This window comes from Nematolebias whitei, chromosome 1, assembly GCF_014905685.2.
Source record: "Nematolebias whitei isolate Nwh7 chromosome 1, NemWhi1, whole genome shotgun sequence".
Classification (NCBI taxonomy): Eukaryota; Metazoa; Chordata; class Actinopteri; order Cyprinodontiformes; family Rivulidae; genus Nematolebias; species Nematolebias whitei.
This window is the reverse complement of record NC_056498.1, coordinates 33,146,951-33,174,012: the sequence shown is the minus strand read 5'-3', so window position 1 is coordinate 33,174,012 and position 27,062 is coordinate 33,146,951. Positions and strand designations below refer to the sequence as shown.

General features: G+C 40.4%; 2 protein-coding genes across 2 annotated transcripts; one reads left to right on the top strand and one right to left on the bottom strand.

Annotated features, from left to right (window-relative positions):
• The first annotated feature begins 321 nt into the window (after nt 1-321).
• Nucleotides 322-14,910, top strand: mettl3 (methyltransferase like 3). Its single transcript, XM_037683767.1, has 11 exons — nt 322-568; nt 2,173-2,363; nt 2,441-2,875; nt 2,967-3,142; nt 6,861-7,074; nt 7,148-7,335; nt 12,886-12,924; nt 14,206-14,314; nt 14,434-14,499; nt 14,579-14,691; nt 14,779-14,910. Exons 1-11 carry the CDS (start codon nt 460-462, stop codon nt 14,879-14,881), a joined length of 1,743 nt encoding a protein of 580 aa, XP_037539695.1. The 5' UTR covers nt 322-459; the 3' UTR covers nt 14,882-14,910.
• Nucleotides 14,911-15,676: 766 nt separating this feature from the next.
• si:ch211-237l4.6 (uncharacterized protein LOC446130 homolog) lies at nt 15,677-26,570 on the bottom strand. Its single transcript, XM_037683765.1, has 3 exons — nt 26,438-26,570; nt 19,752-19,847; nt 15,677-16,511 (listed from the first exon to the last, which is right to left on the bottom strand). Exons 2-3 carry the CDS (start codon nt 19,834-19,836, stop codon nt 16,339-16,341), a joined length of 258 nt encoding a protein of 85 aa, XP_037539693.1. The 5' UTR covers nt 19,837-19,847; nt 26,438-26,570; the 3' UTR covers nt 15,677-16,338.
• Between the last annotated feature and the right edge of the window lie 492 nt (nt 26,571-27,062).

Below are 27,062 nucleotides of genomic sequence, written 5' to 3'. Positions count from 1 at the left end.
CTAAATGTAAGACTCTACTGCCAATGCATTTATTTATTTTTTTTGTTTTTTTTATAGGAGGACCAAGAATGTTATCCGTTTTAGCACAAAGCGGAAAATTGCTTTTATTTTCCAGCGACACCGGAAATCGCATTAGTCCGTCTATAAAATCAATCCGACAAATGATTATCTTAAATTGTTTGCTTCAATCTAATTAAAGGTTTAACTACGTTATTTATAATATGATTATATCTGGTTGTTTATTTAGAAACTGTAACAATTAATATCAGCTACTGATAAAGAATCGTTTTTATTCCGGAACGTTTAGTTGCACTCGAGATGCCAGCCGACGCTTTTTTTGTTGCGGACCACACATACTTTGTTCCTCCGAGCGCCTATAGTTTTCAATTCGTGTTTTGGAAACTCGACTTACTGTAAAAGCGGCGTTTGTGTTTGCGGCCTTGTGTATTTCAGCTCGTCATGTCGGATACTTGGAGCAACATCCAGGCGCACAAGAAGCAGCTGGACTCCCTGCGGGAGAGGCTGCAGCGGCGGCGGAAAGACCCTGCGCAGCTGACCACCATGGCGGGTGAGTCCAGGACGAGGACCCAGCGACCGGTGGCTGTGTGGCTACCTCAGAGTTAACACATTTGTTGTCTTTTATCTGATGTGTAATCGCAGACGAACTCAGTAAAAAGTAGGAAGTGGGATTTTAAATGTACTCACTTTCACTGGATGCTGTTGAGAGTTTTGATGTGCAGAATTAATGCTTGTATATAATGTTTCTAAACTTTAATATGGTTTTAATTAAATTGTTTGAAAATATAACCCCTTACTTTCTGTCACGACTAACTGAAAAAAATAACGTGTGTTTCCAACTTTTTAATATTTCATAAAGAAAACAATCTGTTATCACACTAGTTCTCAGCACCGGTACACCTCAGGGCTGTGTCCTTAGTCCACTTGTACTCACACATGACTGTCCACCAAGCACAGCTCAACAGTTTGCACTATGTGGCTGTATCATGCATATGGTATGAGATATGTCATATCTTATGCCGTATATACCATCTATCATGTATGCCACTACGTTACCATCATAATTCCATTAATCAGTATTACTGTGCAAAAATCTGTGTAGTTTATGTTAGTTATGTGCAATATATATCATGTGCATTTAAGCATATATTACCAGCTATTAAATACTTATTCATCCTATTTGCACTGTTATATTCTACCATTTACTATATTTCTTTTGGATCTTGTAAATATTATATTTCCTTTTAACTTTAACTCTTATAATGAGGTTAATACCATTCAAAAACAAATAAGTTTATTTTTTATATAAATAAATTAATATCATGTGCATGTAACATCAACGATCCATTATCTTTTACCCGCTTTTTCCATTTTGAGTCACTGGAGTCGCCGGTGCCCATGTCCAGCAATCACTGTGCGAGGGGCGGGGTACACCCTGGACGGGTCTCAAGTCCATCACATGGCCACATAGAGTGCATGAAACAACTGTATTTTTTTTTCATTTGCAATAACTTCAGGGTATTTGAAATAAAAGTCAGAAATCTGAGATTTTGTAGGGTGGTTTAAATTTTTACAAAAATCCTGCTTATTATATGTTAAAATCCGTTTTACTAAAATGTTGTCAGTTTACAGGGGTTTGTCTACATATCCCTGGGAATCTACAGTTGTTGGGTACGTTCCGTTTGAGTCAGCTGGGCTGTGACTTGGGTAGAAGTGATGACGAGAGGAGAAGGGAAGCTCCTCTTTATTTTTTTTTTTTCAAAAAAGAAGGGAGGCTTCTCTTAAACAGAGCAAAGCGTTAAATTAGTGACGACCTATCAGTGACCAATTAGCCCTTTAACGTGACTGAAAGAAGTGGATGTTTGATTGTCCTTAGGAACGATGCGTTCACTGACCAGAAAATATATTATTTTTCAGTGTCAGATTGACTGGTCAATAATCAAGCCTAAAATTAAACAATTCCAGTCATTAGCTGAATAAATTGTCCACCCTACAGTTATAAAAGTACACATTAAACTCATATTCATTTTGAGGCATTTTAAAGTAGTTTAAATCTCAACAATCTCCGTCTCAGTTTTTTTTTTCTTCTATGACTTAAAAGTCGTGTAATGCACTATGTGGACATTTTCTCTGAACTAACTCATCACTTCGCAGATGGTGGGAGCAGCGGTGAAGGTTCAGCAGCCAGGAGTGACAGTCCGACTCCGTCAGCTCCGCTCGCTTCTCAAGAGGAGACGGAAAAACCACCAGACCCAGAGCTAGAGAAGAGCCTGCTGGGATATCTGTCTGATCTGAGTCTCTCCCTGCCAACAGAGTCTCTCGCCATCACAAATGAGCTCGGCCGTGTAAGTCTGCTTCAGCGTGAAACACAAGGCTGTTCATCTCGTTGTTTTCCTGATTTTATGTCTCCCCGTGTTCACAGTCTGAAGGTCCCGTCAGTCATGGATGCATCCAGAGCCTGCTGCTTAAATTCTCAGCTCAGGAGCTCATCGAGGTTCGACAGGCTTCCTCTTCTTCCTCCTCCTCCACAGTTGTAGTATCTGTGGACCACACAAAACTCTGGGCCATGATTGGGTCGGTGGCTGGAGCCCAAAGAACTGGAGTCAAGAGGAAAGCTGAGGAGCAGACCCTCGGCAAAAGAGCCGGCGGCTTCTCGCCCTCGCTTCAGAGCTCGGCTTCTCCGCCCCACTCCACCTCCTCTCTGACTCCGGCCTCCTCGTCTCAGCTCGCTTCTTCTTCTTCAGGGAGCGCAGCTGAGAAGAAGGGCAGGATCAGCAAAAGCCAGTCGTCTCATTTGGACATGGAGATTGAGAGCCTCCTGAACCAGCAGTCCACCAAGGAGGAGCAGAGCAAAAAGGTGAGAAGAGTCGTTCAGAGCGTTCAGCCGTCTGAACGGAGGATGATCGATGCGGCGCCACGAGCATGTTTGTTTTATTTTTTATTTTCAGATGAGTCAAGAGATCCTGGATCTGCTGAACACCAGCACGGCCAAGGAGCAGTCCATCGTGGAAAAGTTCCGCTCTCGTGGCCGAGCGCAGGTCCAGGAGTTCTGCGACCACGGGACCAAAGAGGAGTGCGTCCAGTCTGGAGACGCTCCTCAGCCGTGCACGAAGCTGCACTTCCGGTAAGCTCTTGTTTTACAGAAACATCTAGTGCGGGACTTTTTTTATGATCACTGTCAAACTTAAAAAAATTGGGTAATTGTTGTTGTTTTGTTTGGTCTGCATAGTTTTTTATCGTCTGCCCAAAATATAACTAAACTAAAGAGTCACGTAAACGCAACAATCAGATGCTGCTGCTTTCAGCTGAGGTGAGAGTCTAAAATGGAGGACGTCCTCTCTAAAAGGAACATTCAGACAGTAATACAGTAGTTCCTTGTTTGTTTATTGTGGGTGTTAGGTTCCAACCCCCCCCCCCCCCCCCGGCAATACGTGAAAATTCGCCAAGTAGTGCCATTATATTTATTTTAGTAAAGGCTTTATAAACCTTTCCCACACTCTTGCAATGTTCTAAACTCTTAAACCAGCTTCATTTTAACAACATACGTATATGTAGCTATTAAATTTTTCTTACCAGTGCGTCCCTGCACGGAGGTCCACGTGGACCGGCTGAAAGAGATGAAAAAAGTCCCGGTGGGCTCCAGATGGAGCGCCGGACCTTCGGTGGTGCGCATCCCCACCTGGAAGTCCTCCTGGGCCGGCTAGGAGCGCTTAGGTTCACGCTGAGTCTGAGGGTCTGGTTCTAGTCTGGTCCATTGCCGTCTTTGAGCGCCGAAGCGCATTTTGGTGTGGGCAGACCTTCAGGTGGCCGGTGCGGACCAGATGTGGTCAATTGAGTCCAAGTCTGGATGAAAAATGTCCCGATGGGCTCCAGAAACAGCCCTGGACTTCGGCGGCGTGCTTCCTGCTTGGAAGTCCTCGTGAGCTGGCTAGGAGCTCTCAAGATTCACTGATGGGTCTGGTTCTGTTCCGGTTCTGCTCCGGTTCAGAGAGTTCTGTGCAGCTCCTTGCATCCGCTGAGCGCTGAAGTCACTGTAATGAGTGCCAAAGTTTTTCCGACCAGATCAAAACTTTCCCTCTAGTATTTCAGCAGAAAGAAACGGGGCTTCTGGGTGGGGCTCTTTTGGCTTCTGGGAAATGTAGTCGTTATAAGCGGGAATACAGTGTAGGCTTATTGAGAGAAAACTACAAAATGGAGGCGCCTGTTTGAAATATATATTTTTTTGTTAACTTATTACTGTACAGTACAGTCCTAATCATGTGAATAATATTAAAGTAGGCCTGTCACAAGAACAAGTTTTGCAGGGCGATTAATTGATTTATTGTTTATCGCGACAGGTCTATATTAAAGGTGACACTCGTGTCCTGTACAAATTTTTTAAAATATATATATTAATACGCGATGACAAACCGCGATATAGCGAGTCTGTGAACGTCGAACCGCAAAGTAGCGAGGAACTATTGTACATGTTTTTATACCATCTTAGCACGACTACTGCAACGTGCTTCTGTTTAGAATTAGTCCGGCCTCGATTTCTCGTGTTTTAGAGCACAGACAACAAAAGAGAACACTTTTCCTCAGCTCTGACTTCCCTGCATCCACTTCCAAATACTTCTACTTCTTTAGTACTAACAGTTCTGCTCCTTCTCGTCTCTCACCTGTACCTCCGCTCTGCTGAAGGAGTTACGTAAACCAATTAATTGTAGACATTAATGGTTCCAGTTACCCATGTCGTCTTTACTTTTAAAAATCTTTCAACGGTTTTGCATTTTGTACTATAATTGAGAAATACCCATTTTGGTCAGAAGATGGCAGCATAGTTCAAATGAGGTCAGCAATAGACAGTTTTTGTAAAGTAAAAAAACAAATCAGCAAAACTTCTTAAAAATAAGTTAAAGTTGAAGTCGGCCAACAAACCAGTAAAACCAGCTCTGGACCATTAATGCTGCTGTTCTTTTCATAAACGGATCATAATAAATAGTTGATTTAGTTTTTACGGCGACAAGATTGTTGTGTAGTAAACTGACGTAAAAGAGACGTGAAAAGAAAACTCCCCGCTCAGCGGGAGAGAAAGAAGGAGCCGTGAGAGTTCGCAGCCTCGACTCGCTTCTGCTCATTTCAGTTTTATAATTCGACATTTTTAACGGCAAAGCACAGATCTTTGTAATACCACACCTCCTCCCTCGGCGTCCTGTCATGTGCTTTTTATAAATCCACAAAGACGTAGTTCTTTCTGACCCTCTCTGTACTTCTCCATCAGCATCCTCAAAGCAAAGATGGTGTCTCTGCATGTAGCTTCCACAACTCTCTCCCAGATCTTCGTTGTGTGGTTTTATGAACATAACTTCCACAAAACAAAAAGATGAAATGATTCTTGTTTATTAAAGTTACTCATAAAGGCTACTTATGTTATTGTCTAAAGCTTGTTCTCGTTTTGAGTAAGATCTTCATACGTGTTGGATGTTCTCAGTGTCGGTGAGTGTAAAGAAACGGAAAGGTCAGCAGAAAACAGAACAGTAGGATCACTCTTTATTTATCTCACAGTGGGAGAAACTGTTGAGCTGCAGTTTTTACACATATTTGCTCTCAACGGTTCATCGTCTCGCTCACTGGACTTCTAATGGGGAAATCGTTTCCCAGAATAACCCGTTTAATTGGACCTTCTCCTCCCAGCCGCTCTCCTGGAAACATGGAGTCCAACTACAAACAGGCTGTGTTGTCCTCGTTAGTCGTCAAACCTGCTGTCTGGAATAGTTTGTTTAATTATTATTATTATTTTTTTTAAGTCAAAGATTATTATAGAATGTTAAAGATTTATGGATTTTTAAATGCATGGTATTGGTGCAACTTTAGCGTTTTGAAATGTTTAGCCTTTTCTACCATTTTATTTCCTCATAGGAAATGAGTTGAGCTCATTTTCCGTCCTTCAAATCTTCCCATGTGTTGACAAGCTTTTACTGCTCCTTTCACTTTTTGTTCTGGTTCGGCTTCTTTCAGCTTCCTTGTGCAAATTTAAATATTTCAGCTGTTTATTCAGCTGTTCTGTGCTTCGTTCAGATTCTTTCTGCTAATTTCAACTCCTTTCAGCTTATTTCTGCAAGTTTCAGCATTTTCTGCTATTTCAGCTACTATTTAGCAGTTTTTATGCAAATTTGAGCTTTTTCGGCTATTTCCACATTTTTTTGCACTCTTTTAAACTTTTTTTGGCCTCATTCAGCTTCCTTCATGTAATTTAAGCTTGTTTCTGCTGTTTTAGCAACTTTTCAGCTGTTTTGGGGTTTTTTTGTGCTAATTTCAGCTTTTGCTAGTTAATTTCCACTTTTTGTGCTAAATTCTGCTTCTTTCAGCTGAATTGGGCAAAACTGTGTTCTCCCAACTTACTTCTGCTAATTTCAGCTTGTTCTACATTTTCAGTTAACGTTTGAGCACTTTTTAGCTAATGTCAGCTGTTTTCAGATAGATTCAAGTTTGTCGAGGTAATTTCGGCTGCTTCCAGACTAAATATGCTGCTAATTTCAGCTTTTTGTGCTCCTTTCAATTTACAGTATTTCTGCAAGTTTCAGCTTTTTTCTGCAATTTCAGCTACTTTTTAGCTGTTTGTGTGCTAAATGTAGCTTTTTCAGCTAAATCCACATTTTTTTTTATTCATTTCAGCTCCTTCCACTTCCTTCTGGTAGTTTCAGCTTCTTTCTGCCTTTTCAACTACTTTTCAGCTATTTTTTTTTTAGCTAATTTCAGCTGTTTTTCAGCAAGTTCTTCAGCAATAAGCTTCCATGCTGCATTTTTGCAGGACATGCAACTTCTCTAGTTTTACTTTGTGTTTTCTGATTTTCCTCGTCCAGCCGTATCATCAACAAGCACACAGACGAGAGCCTCGGTGACTGCTCCTTCCTCAACACCTGCTTCCACATGGACACCTGTAAGTACGTGCACTATGAGATCGACAGCCCCCCCGAGGCTGAAGGCAACCTGCTGGGGAGCCCGGCAGGGGCCACTGATCTCGGCCTCCACGCTACGGACACAGACAGCAACGTGGGCACACTCTTCCCTTCGCAGGTGAGCAAGAAGATGATTAAAAAAGTCGTGCCTTTCGTTTTGACGAAACTCTGATTTTCGCTTTGATTCTCAGTGGATCTGCTGTGACATCCGCTACCTGGACGTGTCCATCCTGGGTAAGTTTGCCGTAGTGATGGCCGACCCTCCCTGGGATATTCACATGGAGCTGCCGTACGGTACTCTGACTGACGAGGAGATGAGACAACTGAGCATTCCCGCCCTGCAGGACGATGGTTTCCTCTTCCTCTGGGTCACTGGGAGGTAAATAAAATGAGAGAAATTGCATTTCCTGCGAGAAGGCAGTGTGAATGCTCATTGCAGAAAAACTTGCTGAAAAGCAGCTGAAATATTGCTGAAATGGAAGAACTAAATTAGAAGAAGAAATCAGAAAGAACACATATTCGCTGAGTTAGGTTTAAATAAGTAGAAATGAGCATAAAAATGAGGAAATTAGCTAAGAAAGCTAAAATTAGCACATACACAAAAAACACACACATCTAAATAGTAGCCGAAAAGGCAGAAAGAAGCTTAACGTATGAGAAGGAAGTGGAAAGAGCTGAAATAAGCTAAAAAACATTGTGGAATTAGTTGAAAGAGCTAAAATTAGTAAACAAACAGCTAAATAGTACCTGAAATAGCAGAAAAAGCTGAAAGGAGCATAACAAGATGAAATTAGCAGAAGGGAGTTAATTAGGCTGTAAGTAGCAGAAGTTACCACAAAAAACGTTAATTTATCAGAAAACAGCTGAAATTAGCTTAAAAAAATGCTAAAAAATTTAGCTGAAAAAGTAGCACTAGCTTAAATCAGCAGAAGAAAGCAGAAAGAATGTTTGCCAAATTGGGCTGAAAAAAACCGAAATTAGCACAAAAAGTAGAAATTACCTGAAAATAACATATATTGAAAAAAAAACCCAGCTGAAAAGTAGCTAAAATTAGAAAGAAGCTGAAATTACAAGAAAGAAGTGGAGAGAGCAGATTTTTGCTGAATTAGACTGAAAAAAGTTTAAAAGAGTACATAAAATGTGGAATTAGTTGAAAAAGCTAAAATTTGTATAGAAACAGCAGCCGAAATAGCAGAAAAGGCTGAAACTGAAATCTCTCCAGGAGCTTCTGGACCTCCATGCTCCCTTTAAAGCAAGGCTGGTGTCTTTCTCCCGTTCAGCCCCTTGGTACACTGCTGAGCTGCGCAAGATGAAAGCAGCTGGCCGTGCTATTGAGAGACGTGTAAAATCATCTGGTCTCTCTGTACATCAGCAGGCATATAAAGAACATCAGAAAGCCTACGCCTTTTCTCTTAAAGAAGCACGGTCCAAATATTATTCCAACATCATCAACAACTGCCCTGGAAACTCTAAACAACTCTTCTCCACAATAAATCATCTCCTTAATCCCATTAAACAATCTCATGAGGACTCTGTTCAAAAATGCAACCTGTTCCTTTCATTTTTTAAAAACAAAGTTAACTCCATTAGATCTCAGCTCCATAGCCTCCCTGATCTTCATCTGCCATCTACCCGTCTGCATTCTGGGTCCCTGAGCTGCTTTGATGACGTTGTTCTGAGTGAAGTGGAGACCATCATCATGAAAATGAAGCCTTCATCCTGCGCCCTGGATCCCTTCCCCTCGTCTCTCATTAAATCCAATCACTCTGCAATAAGCCCATTAATCACACATATAATAAATAAGTCACTGCAATCTGGTCAAGTTCCACTGCCTCTTAAAACTGCCATCATTAGGCCTCTTCTGAAAAAATCTAATTTGGATCCAGACATTCTTTCTAATTACCGCCCAATTTCTCACCTCCCATTTCTGTCAAAAGTGCTGGAAAAAGCAGTTGCTGCTCAGCTGCAGATCCACCTAAAACAACACTCCCTGTATGAGAAGTTTCAGTCTGGCTTCCGTGCAGCTCACAGTACTGAGACCGCACTGCTGAGAGTCACCAATGATGTCTTCATGGCTGCTGACACTGGTTCTCCCTCCCTCCTTGTTCTCCTTGACCTCACTGCAGCTTTCGACACTGTGGACCACAGTATCCTCCTCCACCGTCTTCATGTGGAGGTCGGTCTCTGTGACACTGTCCTGGACTGGTTTAAATCTTTCCTCTCCAATAGGCTGGAATGTGTTAGTCTTGGCAATGCCAAGTCCCAGACTGTCTGTGTCTCCTGTGGTGTCCCTCAAGGGTCAGTTTTAGGGCCCCTGCTATTTTCCCTTTACATGTTGCCTTTAGGTCAAATTATTAATCAGTACAACATTTCTTTTCACTGTTATGCCGACGATACACAGCTTTACATCAGGACCGGAGCATCATCTTCACCACTGTCATCTCCATCTTCACTCGCTGCCCTCTCTACCTGCCTGGAGGAGATAAGGGCATGGATGAATCAGAACTTTCTTCAGTTAAACTGCTCCAAAACAGAGGCCATACTGATTGGCACCCCTCACCAGGTTCAAACTTCAACTATAACGACTATTTCATTTTCCGGACAAGACATCCCCCTCTCCACCACCTCTGTTACAAATCTTGGAATAAAAATGGACACTCATCTTACATTTGAAAATCACATTAAGCATCTGTTTAAAACCTGTTTCTTCCATCTTCGAAATATCTCCAAACTGCGCCCATCTCTCACTTTTGCTGATGCAGAGAAACTCGTCCATGCTTTTGTCTCCTCCAGGCTCGACTACTGCAACTCCCTGTTTACTGGAATACCCGGCAAAAACCTTCAGAAGCTTCAATATATTCAAAACAGTGCAGCCAGGATTTTATTGAGAGCTCGTAAATTTGAACATATTACACCCATTCTCCATAACCTCCATTGGCTTCCTGACACCTACAGAATTCAGTACAAAATTGCTCTCATTACCCATCAGTGTTTATATGGAACTTCACCAGATTATCTGAAGGACCTTCTTGCTCCATATTCATCCACCCGGTCCCTACGATCACAGAACAGTCATCTCCTCCACCTGCCACGAACTAAATTAAGAACCATGGGAGATCGGGCATTCTGTGTGGCTGCCCCCCGCCTCTGGAACTCCCTCCCTGAATATCTGAGAGCTCCACAATCATTGACTGACTTTAAAAAAGGCTTAAAGACTTTTCTTTTTAAGCAGGCCTATTCTGTCTCCACATGATTGTATCATTGATTTTAGTTGTTTGTATCATTGATTTTAGTTGATTTTATCACAGATTTTAGTTGATTTTATCATTGATTTTAGTTGCACTCTGTAGCACTTTGAGATTTTTGTTAATGAAAAGTGCGTTACAAATTAAATTCATTATTATTATTATTAAACGTGCATTAATAAGCTGAAAAGAGCATAATAAACTGAAATTTGCAGAAAGTAATTGGAAGACGCACAAAAAAGTTGTCGTTAGCAGAAAGAAAGCTGAAATGATCAAAAAACAGCTGAAAGTAGCTGAAAAAAGTTTGAGTTTGCACAAAGAAATCTGCTTCATTCGTTAAGCGACTTGTTGATGTATAAACAGACAGCCGTCAGTTTGATCATCAGCTCTGGAGCCTCGTTAAGTCAGAAGTCTGTTCTATTTTTCACCAGTTCACCTGCTCTCAAATTTAACTTTAGTTGTTTATAAGGATGAACCAAGTGCTTGGCAGGTGGCTGGGATTAAACCTTTTTTTTAGTGTCACGAGTTTCAACCATTAATTGGCTGTTAGACATTCCCCAGTTTAGTTCAGGCGCACGTATGTCAAACCCAAGGCCCGTGGGCCAAATCTGGTCCTTGTTAACATCTTATCTGGCCCCAAAGATATGTTAAATGTAAAATATTTTTATCGCCTCTCGTTTTGCTTTGTCAATAAACCAGGTGTCTGTAGTGGTGATACATGAACAGGCCACCAGCTTTAAAGAAAAATGAAGCCTGATCAAAAGTTCTCCTCAGCAACAGCTAAGAATGATAATGTGTAACCAAAGTTTTACTGTTTTAATAATGTGTAACCAAAGTTTTACTGTTTTAAAAAAACAAACTGAGCATGCATCATTTAACGCAGACTTTCCAAAACAAGTGGCCAGCTTTGAAGCCAAAAACTGTTTATGGAAAGAGCAACAGAGAACGTCCAACTGGACCGAGAAGACGTCGAGTGTGTGACGTGTGTTGATGTACCGACTCAAGTCGGCTCGTGTCCGTGTGGATCAGCGTTTTGCGTTCGTCTCCTCTTTGTAACCGAGTTTGACGGCCTGATTTAGGGGAGCGCCTGCTGCTCGCTTCACCGCTCAGGAAAACGACCAGCTGCCGCTCAAACACAAGTTCAGCTGCTGTTGTGACGTAACCAGAGGCCAAATGTAAACAGAAAATTATAGTCTTTTATAGTTACAATAAAAGATATTATTTAGTACTTTAACACTAAAACAGAGTTTGTTTTCTTGGTACAACCTGGTGCTGTTTTGGAGAAAGAATAAACATTTGTTTACAGTAAACGTTATGAATGTTTTCTGTTTGATGCGTACTCATTTATTAAGAAAAGATGTGAAGGAGCTCATTCACTGTGTTTCTTAGTCAGGAGGTCCAACTTTGAAAGTTGAAATTGTGACTTTGTATCTCATAATTATGACATACCAATGGACGTTTTATTTATTTTCGAAGGCATAAACGGGCTTTCTTAAATATGCATTCAAATGTTCACGTATTTTTACCAGATCTGCCGTATTTTTCGCAGTGTAAGTTGCAAGTTTTTTTTTTTTTTTTACATAATTTACATGCCCTGCGACTTATAGGCTGAAGCAACATATTTATGGATTTTTTCCCATATTTATAAACCAATTTTTGGCTGCGATATGACGTTTTCATTCATTCTGACTGAAAAAAAAAGAAGAGCAGTACCACATTCAGCCACTTGATGGCAGCAGAGTAGTAGTTGTGTAGCATACATACAAACGTGGCTATGCTGACAAATTCAAAAAAGTTCAAGACAAAAACAACTGGACTTATTTATTATACTTTATACTTTATTGTTTTTTTTCTTGAACTTTTTTGAATTTACCATGTCCTGAGAATCTTCACCATCTATTAATGACACAATCGGCCTGCCATAATCTCCCTGCCTTCATTCTGCTCGTTGCTTGGAACTGTCAAAACAGCTGCACCGCCGCGGAGAAATGCAGCTAATTTGACCATTAAAGTGCATTTATTAAGCAAATGTTAGATTGAGACACACCTTTACTATAATTTCGAGCAAACAAATAATAGTTTATAAGTCTTATTCTTGTTAAATTCTTGTTAAAGTCCTCCTGTGCACGCTTCCGCAGCCGCCATTTGGCAGCCCGTTGATTTTTGGCACAACACCGGCCCACATTTCCGGGTTGTCAGCGGTGACGCATGATAGATGCGACGTATACGGCGAAGCGACATATTTATGGATTTTTCCACTTTATTAGACAAATATGGACTGATGCGACTTATAGGCTGGTGCAACGTGTATGACGGAAAATATGGTACTTTTGCTGTGCTTTCAATTATAGTTTTTAAAGAGAACATTTGAACCGACTAAACGGAGCTTCACAAAAATTGGAATTGGCCTAAAGAAACTGGGATCGGTGCATCTTTGAATTTTTTAACTACAAATAAAACAGACTTGTTTAAATACACGCAGTCTTAAATGTTTTAACGTGAGCCATGCGAGAGCGGACAGAGTGCGTGTCGGCTACTGCCACATCAAATTTTCCTCAACGTGCGAGTAGCTTCTCGTCGTTATCGAGCAGTGAAAATCTCGTTTAGATATTTGTCCGCATCATTTCTGTGTTTATTCGTGTTCATGATCAGTTCTCTTACCGAGCCTCTCCGTTCTCTCACAGGGCCATGGAGCTGGGCCGAGAGTGTCTCAGCCTGTGGGGGTAAGTTTATCTTTAATGTTTACAGCCGTGGTTCTGGTTTAGATTAGATTTATCGGCTGCTTTTGACACAGTGGACCATAGCATTTTACTTTGTCATTATAAACAGTGGGGGGTGGGGTCAGCAATACAGAACTGGACTGGTTTAGCTCCTACTTAGCTGAACGTACTTTCTGTGTCTGCCTTGGTGACCACGTGTCCTCTGCTCCTCTTTTGTGTGGGGTTCCACAGGGCTCAGTCTTAGGCCCCCTCCTCTTCATTCTGTACCTGCTCCCTCTTGGCTCTATTTTTAGAAAATATGGGCTCTCCTTTCATTGTTACGTGGATGATACACAAATATATAGCCCACTAAAGTAACTCTCTGGCCTCTGTTTTCATGTTTGGAGGATATAAAAGTCTGGATGGCTGTGAACTTCTTAAAGTTTAATGAGGAAAAGACTGAGTTGATGGTCTTTGGAAGCGCCACTGAGACTCCCAATGTAGATGTTGATTCCTTGGCCCAGTATATCAGGCCAACCATTACAAAACTAGTGGATGCTGGACTAAAGTTAGAAAGCCACATTAGAGCTGTTGTTAAATTTATTTTTTTTTCCCCCATCGGAGGCAGCTGGCTAAAGTAAAGCCGATTCTTTCTCTGAGGCATTTCGAAACAGTAGTTCACGCCCTTGTGACCACTCGGCTGGATTACGGTAACACACTCTATACAGGAATCACTGATTCATGTATCTGTCAGCTTCAGAGGGTACAGAATGCTGCTGCACGGCTTTATACTGGCACACAAAAGTTTGACCACATTTACCCCGCTTTAGCCTCCCTGCACTGGCTGCCCGTACATTTTAGGATTCATTTTAACTTTTAAACCTCTTAATGGATTTGCCGCGCCCTATCTGTCCGAGTTGCTACATCCATACACACCCTCTCGATCCCTCAGGTCATGTGATCAGCTGCTCCTGACCGTGCCGAAGACGAAGCGTAAGCTCAGAGGAGACCGTGCCTTTGCTGCGGTAGCTCCTAAACTGGAACGACCTTCCCTTGAACATCAGACAGGCCTCGTTCCTGTCTGTTTTTAAATCTCTTCTTAAAACTCAATCTCTTCTCCCTGACCTTTGACACCATCTGAAATTTAGACTTTTAATCATATTAATCGTTCTTTATTGTCCGATGGTTTTATGTGTACATCACTTTGATCCTTTGGGTGTTTAAAGTGCTCTATAAATAAAGCTGGTATGGTATGGTTTTGCGTTAACGTTAGCCTCTTGTTATTCTGGTTCTTTTCTCTCCCAGCTACGAGCGTATTGATGAAATCATTTGGGTGAAAACCAACCAGCTTCAGAGGATCATCCGGACTGGCAGGACTGGTCACTGGCTGAACCACGGGAAGGAGCACTGTTTGGTACTTTTGAATCTGTTTCTATCATTCCTGCTCGTTAAACAGTCTTTTCATGCAGAGTTTTTATTGTCTCACTTTTTGTGAGTGTTTAAAAAAAAAAAAAGCTCTGTGTTTGTCTTCAGGTGGGCGTGAAGGGAAACACTCAGGGGTTCAACAGAGGCCTGGATTGTGATGTCATTGTGGCTGAGGTAAAGTACTATTTATATCTTCTTGGCACATTATCTGTAATGTTCGCAGCTTCTTGAGTGTCTGCACACGCTGCCTCAGGTCCGCTCCACCAGTCACAAACCTGACGAGATCTACGGCATGATAGAGCGGCTGTCTCCCGGCTCCAGGAAGATCGAGCTCTTTGGGCGACCTCACAATGTCCAACCCAACTGGTAACACGCTTTAAAGTAAAACTCTGTTTAAAACAGCTGTTTGTGTTTCAAAATGTCATTTTTTGCCTCTTTGAATTCTCCATCTAGGATAACTCTAGGCAACCAGCTGGACGGCATTCACCTCCTGGATCCTGAGGTTGTAGCGCGCTTTAAGAACCGATATCCAAATGGAGTCATCTCCAAACCTTAAGACGCATATTGATGATGTCAGTGGTGACATCACATGCATGAGGTTTGTTTTTGGACTGCTTTTGTACCTGTGAATACTTTTGAATAAATATTTTTAACGAAACACATTGTCCGTGTCTTTGTTAAAGTGGGGTTCTGTTGAGAATAGTGAATGTCTTACTTGTTGTAGATGGCTCTTTGAACTGCGTTCGTTTGGAGAAACATGTCGATTCCGACTGAGTTGACGAGCTAATGGCTAGTCTGACCAAAGTGGATTGCTGTTAAAACGTCTTAAATCTAAAAAACAAAATTTTATTGCGGTTCATAAAGACACTTTTTCGTTTCCATCAGTTTCACATTATCCTTTTAATTACAGCTGAAAAATGAAATTCCTGCCTGAAGTGCTACAGCTAGCTGCTGCTGCCAATATTTACATTAGCAACTAATAGAAGAATTTCAAGCAAATAATCTTGAAATTTTAAGATGACAAGATAAAAGTTTATTTAATAGAAAAAGCACAAACTGCTATGAAGTTTGAGTAAAAATCCATTTTGGTCTTATTCAGACTAGCCGTTAGCTCATCAGTTTATTTTTATCTACAGCAGGTAAGATACTGTTTCCCTAAGATAAACTCAGCAGAAAGACGTACCGTGTTTTTCGGACTTTAAGGCGCACCAGATTATAAGGCTCACTGTCGATTTTTGAGAAAAAGGATTTTAAATGCGCCTTATAGTCCGAAAAATACGGTATATCTTGTGAGTGAAATCATGGGTTTGTCATTGTTAGCAGCTTGTTGCAGTTAATAAAGACCGAGACATTTTATTACAACTCGTTTTATTTAGTTAAGAATTTAAATCTTTTTGACACACTCCGAGTCTGAATAAATGTTAGTGTCTTTTCTGGATTTTATCCACACAATATGTCAGTCCATGAATGGCAAATGCGTTCATTACCCCAAAATACATTAATGTATAAAAATATTGATCAAGGTCTACTAATAGAAATACAGTTTAGCTGCTGCTGAATTAAAAAAAAATCCATAGAAACGTCAGCACGTTTGAATCACCTGCATGACGCGTCATGCTTGGATTATTAAAACAAGACACTTTTTTTTAGTAATTCTGTACAAGCATGTGGATTTTAAAATAAACTTGTCAAAAAAATAATACAAGTTAGTTTTGATGATTCAGAATCTGATGAGCTCCTCATGATCATGTCACAAATGAAGCTCTGAGGGTTAAACAAAAGAAGAAAACGGCACAAGTAATGCACTAGTTGGTAGTGAACAGTGTAAACAACTCCTCTGTTCCCCGTCCTCTCATCAGGCTGCAGGGCAGAGCCTCCACTCGGTTTAGAGTCACTTTCAGACTTTTTCTGTCTTGTTGAACTTGGTTAGTTATCAGCTCTGACTGGCAGGCAGCTGAAGTTCCTTTTCATCACCAAACGCTTGTGAACATAGAGTCCGTTCAGCTTCTCTGCTCAGTCGGTGGCGTCCACTGCGTTGATGTTGCTGTCCAGCTGGTGTCTGAACGACAGCCGGGCCTTGGTGGAGAAATAGATCTGCGAGCCCCGGCTGAGGCTCCCCGCTCCTTCGCTGTCGCTGCCCCAGGAGGTGGTGGAGGACAGACGTGGCTTCATCTCCTCTACTGGAACTGAGAGGGCAAAGATAAGAGATTTAAACCACATCAGACTTCACAAACATGAAATAGCTGCTTATCTAGTCCAACTTTAGGTCTTTTAAAGGGATAGTTTGGACCTTTTGAGGTGGGGTTTTAGAGAAAGGTTAGGTACAGATAATATCTTACCTGTTGCAGATAGTTCTTTGAAACACCTCAGCTAGAAAGTTTTTTTTCTAACTGGTTCAACAAACTAATAGAACTAATTTAAAAACTACGCCAACCTCAAGAGTTTGATAGCAATTCACACGAATGCTGTTTTTATAACGCCAATGTTCATGCTCAATAATCCAGGTAAAAATCCAACAGTGTTCAGTCGGGTCATTTGGATGGTTTCTTTTCTTTTTTTTTTTTGCTGAGACTTTTTGTCCTTCATCCAAATGACTTCTTCAATCTGAGGAGCCACACAACAAACTGAGTCCCACAAACAGCTCATTGTGGAGACGAGTGGGACCGAGTTTGTTGTGTGGCTCAGATTGAAGAAGTCCTTTGGATGAAGGACGAAACATCTCAGAAAAAAAAAAAAAAAAAACTGAACATTGTTGCTGTTTTTATAACTTTTACAGTTTGATCCATTCCACATTCCACAGTTGTTCCAGCAGAAAGATTAAGATGTTTCTGCAGGAGGTGCACCAGACGTGCTACAGCTAGCAGCCGCTGCTAATGTTCATGTAAATAATATGAAACTGACATTGTGTTTCTCATCTAAACTACAACAACTACAGTAAAAACGTTAAAACAATAAATGATGTTTGTTCTTCATGTCTCTTCTGAATAATAATAATCTAATAAGAAATGTATTTAACATATTTCTGTACAAAAAGTATATAGCTTTTAATTTCTTTCTGGTCAAAGCTAGCTAACTTAGCAGTAGCTAGCATTCAGTTTTGAGTGGATTGACAAGCTAGCAGCTAATCCCATCTGGGCCAGAATAACAGTGGATTACTGCCATCTTAAAACAGCTCCTTTTCCAAATGATTAAAGAGAAGTTAGGGACTTTTCAGTCAAAGTTTATGGATGTTTTAGCCACTATGGCTGAGAATGCTAACTCTGCCTGTGAGTTTGGCTGAACTGATTAGCATATAAAAACAAGCTGCACACACTGCTCGTTGCAGATTCTTGTTACAGTTTTCATGCGTGTACTTCCTGTGTAACCTGTCCTGAAAATCTGTCTTTACAAGTAAAAAACTGGTAAAAATCTTCTGCTGTCGACAGTGGCTCCTTTTGAGTAAGCTAAAGCGAGAATATTTTTCTCCAACAAAAGTATCCAAAGTGTAGTTAAGAAGTTAATTACAGTGCTGTCAGACGAGCATTATCATGAATATTTAGTCACAAACATTTGAATATTCTTGCTGGAAGTTCTCCAGGCTGCACCAGAAGCACCAACAGCTGATTTGCAAATATACACTAATTTGTGTAAATAACCTGTTGGCAGTTTAAAGGTTTATAAAATAGTGTTTGGATGAACAACATTGACATTTTTCACATTAGAGGGTTTTTTTTAAAGACAAAAGCAATTGACTGTAGTGTAGTGAACTAGACCTCCGACATCAATCTGTCTCTGTGGACCTTCAGGGGACAGGAACTGTTATTTTATTGATTTGAATCCAGACATACAAATTATCTCATCAAGAGACTATTTAATTGTATCCTGAATTAATCAGTTGAAAGAACACTCTTCCTTTTTATATTATCATTACTATTTTACAATATCTTGATAATCAAAAGTGTGTTTAGTTCATACCATTTCTAAATGCTGAAGTAAACCACTCATTTAAATCAACTGTGAAACAGTATTAATGATTTTTAAACCTCATTAGATTTCATCAATCATACAAGTTAAATGTCTATTTACGAAGTAAGTGTGCATTTACTCTTCTGTCTGTGTGAGGAGTGGACCTGATGTCGGTCAAAAGTCAGAAGACAAGTTATGAGAACGAAGTGCCTTGTTTTTAAAACTCTCAGACAGTAAATAAGAACTGTCTGGCACCTGCTGTCTCTCACTTCTTCAAAATATTTTTCTGTCTGTACTAACCGTTCTTAAAAACATTTCTGCTGTCTGCTGACTCCTAATAACCCTCTGACATCACTAAAACTCCACCCCTGCTGGTTGTGCTAACCAATCAGGAAGTACCACATAACAGGAAGTGGATACCCTTTAAAAGTCAACACTTCTTGGAACTATCCAGTTTTTCCAGTCTTCCTGGAACTTTCAGTCGAAGATGAGACTCGGTCTGATGGCGAGTCGTACAGGAACTTTCAGTTCTTACTGAAAGTCAGCTTTGGAGTATGGAATTGGACCATGTGCCAAGTGTCCGTCCATTCCAGCGGAGTCCCAGCTGCCTCGCTGTGACTCACCCCGAGCATTAAATGCTCTCAGCTTCTAAGGAAGCTTATTCTGTTGATCGGAGTATATGGAACTACTTTGGAAGATTCTCAGCCACCCTGACCGGAGACGCTGAAAAGGTAGCATGCCAATGGACCTCTGTTCCGGAGTTGATGTATTCTCTGCTCAGGTAACAAGTCGTTCACGCCCTGAGTGTACCGGAGGGTCTGAGCTGGGGTCGGAGGAAGGGTGCCATTTTCTGGTCAACACATGTTCCTTCATCCATCTAAACCTCCTCTTTAAATCTACTCCTTCTCTTTAAACTTCTATTCGCCAGTAAATCAAGCTAGATGCCTTCAGAGATGAATTATTCTCCATCAGTAATCTTCTGTTGTCTTGTTTAGTAAACCTTGCCAAGTTTATTAATCAGAAACAGATCAGAAATCAAGTGTACACGTTTTGATGTTAAATTTTGATTCTGTTAAATAAATGACCGCATTTATTCTGATGGGTCAAAGATAAATTACGTCTCATGTCACTGATTAAAGCTCCACTCTCAAGTTATCTTGGTCACATGGAAGAAATTTAACTCGAAAAAGAAAGAATCCGTGTTAATTAAACAATTAATATTCTTTGTGCTTGAACTAGCTTTAAGAATAATTAATTAGTAGTATGTCAGCAGCAAAAGCTGTCCCTACATTACTACAGTAGTAATCCTACTTGGACTAGCTGTTAACTTGTCAATATGGCCTGGCTTGGACTCTTGTGCTCCAAATTTAAAGCGTTCAAAAAATTACCTGCAACAGGTAAAATATTAATTGTCCATAACCTTTACAGATAACCCCACTTCAAAAGATCTGACCTATGTGCCTTTACAGTTTTGCCCCCACCTGCTGCTGGGGGGCACTGCCGGCTCTTGCAGCGCTCTTTACAGCGTCTGTAGAAAGGGAAACACTGCAGCATCTTCACACCCATGACAGAGCAGTCTGAGGACAGAAGAGAGAAAAGAAACATTTATTTACTGATCAGGAAAACAAACAAACTTCTCTACAATTCAGCACTTTTCACTTCAAGCTGCTTGTCGGACCTCGGGTCACAGTGTAATGGGTTTTTGATGCTGCCCTTCAGCACGTCAGCTTAATGTGAGCTGACAGGTTCTCTGAATGGCCAGGTGGCCCAGCAACTGGCCACTCTGCCAGTATTTACCGTGCCATTGTTACTGTCCTCTTGCTTAATCCTGAAGAGGAACATCAATGCACTAACAGGCCAAGGAACAGATAAACCCTGTTCTAACCATCAGCTGCAGATTATACACAGGTCACATGGTGCGTGACCTGTCAGACATATCACGACCGACATGCAGACAGGTCCACCACTCATGCAGCTACTTTCATGTTATGAAGTAACCTGCACACTGGTCCAAAAAGTTTAATGCATTGGTTCTCTTTTTTTTTTTTTGGTGGTGGTGGTGGTGGTGTGTGTGTGTGTGTGTGTGTGTGTGTGTGTGTGTGTGTGTGTGTGGGGGGGGGGGGGGGGTGTCAAAATAAAATGTTCAAAGACCCTTGTTCCCAAGGGTCTTAAGTGGTTAAGTACGCAATTATTGCTCTTAAGCAGGGCTTAATTTGAAAACAGATCAATGCTGGAACGCAAATAGCGGGTGAGCCGGCTGTGTATCGGGGGCAGGGGTCTGGGGTTCCTCCCCCAGAAAATTTTGAATAAAGTAGATATGATTCCCTGCATTTTCTTGTACCGTATTTTAACGTGTTGTTAGACATCTACATTTACCTTAATTTGTAAGCACTCCGCTTCTGTCAAGCATCCTACACCGCCCCCCTTACTTTACAGTTGCACACCCGGCTCTTCTCTGCTGAATTCATTGTCTGACTCGACTCCACATGTGAAACCTTCAGGCGCCTCCTCCGTCTGTTCATGGTGGTTGCCTGTGGGCTCCTGCCCGCTTACGACTGCCTGGTTAACTCGGCACTCACCCGTACCACTCTTAGGGGCGGAGATTTTTTTAAGGGTAGAGGCGGAAGCGGCAGTTGTATGTGATATTAAGAAGTCGTGAGTGGCTGTTGTGTTTAAAATGAGTGTTTATGCAATTATTTTCAGTTTACATTTCCAATGTAAGTTTTATTCGTTCAAGGCAGTCATATTTGTTCATTACTTTATTATTAGTAAGCCTGAGAGTTACCGGATCCAAGCAAACAGTTACCGGAACTCACCCTGTCCAAATAATCACTGCTCTTAAGCCATTTCACAAAGAGCACTGTCAACCACTTATAGCCACTGTTTTTATTTCTTTATTTTTGGAAATTATTTTTGAAATGAGCCCTCACTTGGTGTTTCATGACCTACAGTGGGTCCTCAACCCCAACTTTAAAAACCACTGTTTTACACCATTCTGCGATGAGCTCCAGATCTGCACACGTCTGTCAACATTTCACCAGGACTGTGTGTCTAATTGTTGGAGAAATAGTCAACACAAGCTGTATTTTCTTTGAAAGGAAAGGCGTTTTTATTATAGTCTAATCAGGTTAAGAAATGGGTCATCTAAAATGGGACAAAGTGAGTTTATGGGTCTTGGCAGGTTCCACTGAAATTTCATTAAGAAGTGCCAATGGACCGTAATAATGCTGTCAATTCTTCTGCTATAAATTACCATTAAATGTCACAACATGATTTGTAGCATCAAAGGTTATCAAGCAGTAAATTGTAATATGCTACAGATATTACTTTACAATTTTCAATGATAAAGTCCTAAAAGATATTTTAAAGCACTTGACAAGGAGGTTATAAGATAAATTTGACACGCTAGTCTTGACAGATTTGTTCATACAAACAAACGTCGGCGCAAAACCAACAAAAACGCTGCAATACTCATGTTCATTCACATTAGCATATCAAAATACAGCGTTTCATTACGCTTTTGTCCACACGGAAAACAAAGTTTTTCCAAAACAGTCTATTATTTTTTTGTTTTAAAAAATATTCTTGTAAACACGTCACAGTTTCTAGAAATTCTTCATTCAAACAGAAGCACCAAAATCAACCAAAAACACCATAGTAGCTATGCCAGGCCTGTAGGTGGTGCTGTTATATTGTCATATAAAAAAAACCCCATCAAAAACAGAAAACAAGCTATGGAGCATGAGCATTGGGTACAAACTGTAATCACCAAACCCAAAGTTTCCTTCTTCTTCCCCATTTAGTCCTCTCTTTGTGGCAAATTATTGTTTATTAGCTTTATCTGCAACGTGAATTAGATTAATTATTCCTACACAGAAATATATGGATTTTGTTTTATGTTATTTTCATTCTGGAACCAACTTTTTGTAAATACAGTTTTGAGTTTCCCTAAAATGTCATTTCTGTGTTGACTATGATTGTCTAAAACAATAAAAAATAAAAACTTTGCAAAAACCTACAAAACATTACCACACGAACAGCTCCTTGGGTTGGCTAAAGGTTTTCACAGAGCAATTGCATAATTTTTGGTTTGACCCCATTTATTGGACAATTTCTGCCCAGTTACTGATCATTTCAGAGTACGAATAAATAAGTTGGCAAAATCAGGATAATGTGAAACAAACAAAAAAGAACCAGTAAAAAAAATGGCTTTTGTTGTTGTTTTAGTTTATAGAGATTAGAGTTGACCACCGAGCTTGAATCCCAAAATAGCTATGAACCTATTTGAGCATGTGGTGTCAGATTTTACGCATGAACATTATATCTTTAAACACTTAAGTCTTCATGTAACACATCTGCTCTGATTGGTCAACTGGAACATCAGTTGACCAATCAGAAACTGAGGGGTTTGAAAGACATAAGCTAAAATGTTAGCAACTAGCAAAAGTTTTCCGACAGAAGATGACAAAAAGGAAATAGCGAGAAATGTATGCAGTATGACAAAAACATTTCCTTATTTATTTATTTTTTTAGGCTAAATCTATTCAGGTTTTCGGTAATTGTGATCTGAAATGACAAACGAATTAATAAAATTACAAAAAGGTGCATCAAATAAAAGTACAAAAAGCTCAAAGTAGGAGGGGCTATTGGTAAATAGTGGGAGGAGCCCCAAGTAAGAGGAGATAAATATGGGGAGGAGTTTAATAGTAGGAGGGGCTACATGTAAGATAAACTGCACATGGGAGGAGCTATATATGGCAGGAGTCATGACAGTGGGAGGAGCTTTAAGTAGATACAAATGACCACATAGCACTTTTTTTATTTTTTTTTTAATTGTTAAGCACTTTGGCAACAACTGGTTTTTTAAAATGAAGCTTCATAAGACTTAGCGCAAACAACTAAACATTTAAAGCATATTTTAAAAAATTATGACAGGTGGGAAGAACTGTCCACAGGTGTATTTGCCATCTTTAAGGCTCTCCTATAAATTAGCAGCAAAGGATGATAATGCTTTAAAAAAGGGCAGGAATAACTTTAAATAACTTAGATGTATCTGCCAGTTTTTTTTAACTCTTTTTTTTTTTTTCAACAAACTTTCTGTCATTCAAAATGGGAATCATTCTAACTCTCCCAGCTCAATCTGAAATAAAATCCCCCTCCTTGGAGCTGTTCTGATGGGAAAACGCTCTGAGCGTGTTAATCCCCTGAGCCTCATTGTTCTGTAATCACACAGGAACAAATTTAGATTTGTGATGACAAACAGCAAACTGTGGCTGAAACATAAAGGAGAGCAGCTGAGTTTATTTACTCTTTTTTTTTTTTTTTACTTCCTCACTGCTTGCTTCTGCTTTCACTGGAGACGTGACACCTCTCACATACTCACACCGAGCTGCTGCTTCTTCGGCACGTTACAGACATGCCAGGGAAGGAGACACGTCCACTAGAAGGCCTAACCTCTTTATCTGAGCAGTCGCACAGTAAAAAGCTCCTATTTTGTCTTCAGTTTCCTCTGTGCCACTCAGGTGTGCCTCTGACACTCCATCCCCTCGTTACAGTGACTCCATTATGTCCAGCTCCATTTGCAGGTCCTGACCGCGACATTAAAAACTCGGAGTAAAGCTCACATTGTGCAGGAGGAAAACAAAGACTTGCACAGACTTTCCCACACAAACACTCAATATTAAGGCCGTGGTCAGTGGTGAGGAATTCTGGGCACAGATCATGATTGACTGGGAGGGGTCTGGCAGCTCGCAGCATGCTGGGAGTCTGGAGGAGAAAAACAACCTCAGAACACACTGACCACAGACAGGAGGGGAAAACAGGGCAGAGCTGGAGGACTAGAGAAAGTGATTTATATAAGAAGTGTTTTTTTTTTTTTTTTTGATTATGAATCAAACTTGAGGTGGTTTGACTCGTTCAGTCAGAGGCTGACAGAGCTGCTTGCACAATCCTACCACGGGATGCATTGCACAAGTTCTGTCGTCGTTTTATTTCAGAGTTTTATCAGTTTAATAACCTGTTTGTGCATGAATGAAGAGATCTTCAGAGGAACAGTCAACCAATACAAATATGTTTTATCAAAATACAAAAAAACCCCAAAAAACTCAGCATTTCTCATCACACCTCTTAGGACAAACAGTCTCATAAATACCGTATTTTTCTGACTATAAAGCGCACCAGGTTATAAGATGCATTAAGCGAAACAAAACAGTCAGACAAGTCAAATTTTATTCTACTCATTCACAATAACCACATAAAATCAGTTCAAGGTCAGTAAGTACAACCAGAGTTAATACATAAGGCGCACCTGATTATAAGGCTCACTGTCGATTTTTGGGAAAATTAAAGATTTTCAGTGCACCTTATATTCCGAAAAATACGGTACATGCAGCACTTCCTGTGCAGCATGGAGTATTTCCTGCAGGAATACCATCATATTTCTAATTTAATCTGATGTAAAAAAATAAAATAAAATCGCTGGCCGCGTAAAAGAGGAGCTGAGTAAACAATTAGCTAGCTAAAGCTAGCCATTAGCTTTGACTGGATTGACTGGCTTCACACTTGGTGCTCTGTGACTGATGTCACGGCAGATAAGTTACTGTCAGACAGAACATTGCTTCAAAATTTACCATATATTTCTTCAAACGGTTGTTCACTAAAAAGATATCTGCAGCAGGTGAGATATTGATTACTCACAACCTTACCACACAACCCCACATCAAAATGTTCTAAATATCACTTTGACGAACCCACTTTAAGTTTGTGCTGAGTCTTATAAATGCTTTAAAAAGGCTTGAAGTGAGTGAAAACATGAACTGAGAGGAAACAGGAAGCATGAATACATTACCATATTTTTCGGACTATGATGCGCACCGGATTATAAGGGGCATTAAGTGAAACAAGTTCATTTTGACAGATTTTTGAGCGCCGTCTACCACATAAACTCGGTTCGAGGTCAGCCAGAATGAATCCTGATTGGGTTGTTGTTAATTCAAAAGCAACTCACTTTAGTCTAAGTCCCACGCCGACTAGCTATTAGCTCATCAGCCTAGTCAGAATCAAGCTCTATCTCTTCAAACTGAGCTCATTCAAAGAGCTATCTGCAGCAGGTAAGATATTAATTATTCATATTCTGTCCACACAACCTTATTCCTAAAAACCCAAGCTGACTCTAAACCCTCCTCACCACTAAATGCACAAACTAAGAAGAACTCAAGATGAGTACGCTAAATCTCCTTTATTCATGTTTGTAAGAAATAAATTAGTTTCTAAAGTGTTTAAAAGTTCACAACGTAAAAATTGATATGTCAAAATGCGGAACAACTTGCTTCAGATTTTATTTAAATCTCTTAACCCATTATGTTTATAACCCCAATTAAGTGACAAGAAAAGGCATGCCTTTAAAGTTTACGGCATATTTTATACATAGTATAATTATAACTCCTGTCATTTTACTCAAAAGTCGCACAGGTCTTCAGAAAATAATAAACAAGAATGAATCTTTTAACATATTCAACCCATCTGTAAAGCTCGAACTTGGCATTTAAGCGACTCGTGTGGATTTAATGCATCGCTTGTGTCTTTTGCTGCAGTTTAGGAGGTGTAGGAGCTTCTGAATGAAGATCTGGACCAGACTAGATAATCTACTACAACCTGTAATCTCTTCTTGTCCGTGAATAAACCATGCATGCCTATGTTTACACTCTGAGCTGTCAGGAAGGGAGGCCAGGTGGTGGTGGTGGTGGGTCTGGGGGGGGGGGGGGGGGGTCATGTTTGCTTAAGTAGGAATAAACTAAAGTCTAAAGACGACAGTAGAAGGTTAAACATGAACAACTCATGGTCAGTGCTGCCAAACATGATAAAAGATAGATAACTAGAAGTGGCCCATTCAGGTGGAAAGGACAGCAGCTCACAAATGACAGATTTAGATAATCAGGACTGACACACCTCTTAAAAAAAAAAATAATCAAGGAACAACTTCACATTTCAGCTGTTTGATAAGAACGTTTTATGATCACCTATTCTGCTAACTTTATCTCCACTGAATTTCTAGAAATCCTGAGGCGTGGTCATCAGAAGAGAAAAAAAACGAACACACGCATAAACAACTTTAAATACTCAAAAAAAAACAACAACAGCAAAACAAAAAACAAGTTGCATGACGTACCTGGTGTAATTTGTGTGCAGAAAGGGGAAGAAAAGAGGGAAATATGTTGTGGTGTTAGTCTCCCAGCTGAAACAGCTTCCCTGTTGCTGCTGTGCTGAGTGTTTCAGCTCTGACAGCTCAGCCTTAAATAGGCTTCACTGATCCCTGCAGCGTGTTGAAACGGGCACGCCTGCTTTCCTTCACCCCCCCACCCCCCCCACAGCCCTCTTCATGTGCTGCAGACCTGAATGCTTCCTCCTGCATGCTTCACATTGTTTTGCCTGCGTGTGATCCGAACTGGCAGGAATAAACAGCAGCTCGTTGTCACAACTGCAGAATTATTATTGTGCGTATGTGACTTTTGGTATTGGTGCAACTTTGGCTTTTTTAATATTTATTTAGCCTTTTCTGCCATTTTATTTCTCAGAAAATGAATTGAGCTCATTTTATTTACATCCTTCAAATCTTTAGATGTGTTTACAACCTTTTACTGCTCCTTTCACATTTTGTTCTGCTTCAGCTTCTTTGTGCAAATATAAATATTTTTCAGCTACTTTCAGCTAATTTCAGCTGTTTTGTGCTCCTTTCAGATTATTTCTCTTAACAACATTTTTGTGCTTCTTCTAACTTTCTTCTGGTAATTTCA

Coding starts and splice junctions, on each gene's coding strand:
- mettl3 (XM_037683767.1), top strand. CDS start 460: ATGTCGGATACTTGGAGCAACATCCAGGCGCACAAGAAGCAGCTGGAC. Junction 2,364..2,440: donor TCACAAATGAGCTCGGCCGT/GTAAGTCTGCTT, acceptor CCGTGTTCACAG/TCTGAAGGTCCCGTCAGTCA. Junction 2,876..2,966: donor AGGAGGAGCAGAGCAAAAAG/GTGAGAAGAGTC, acceptor TTTTATTTTCAG/ATGAGTCAAGAGATCCTGGA.
- si:ch211-237l4.6 (XM_037683765.1), bottom strand. CDS start 19,836: ATGGGTGTGAAGATGCTGCAGTGTTTCCCTTTCTACAGACGCTGTAAA. Junction 16,512..19,751: donor GCAGTGCCCCCCAGCAGCAG/GTGGGGGCAAAA, acceptor TTGCCCTCTCAG/TTCCAGTAGAGGAGATGAAG.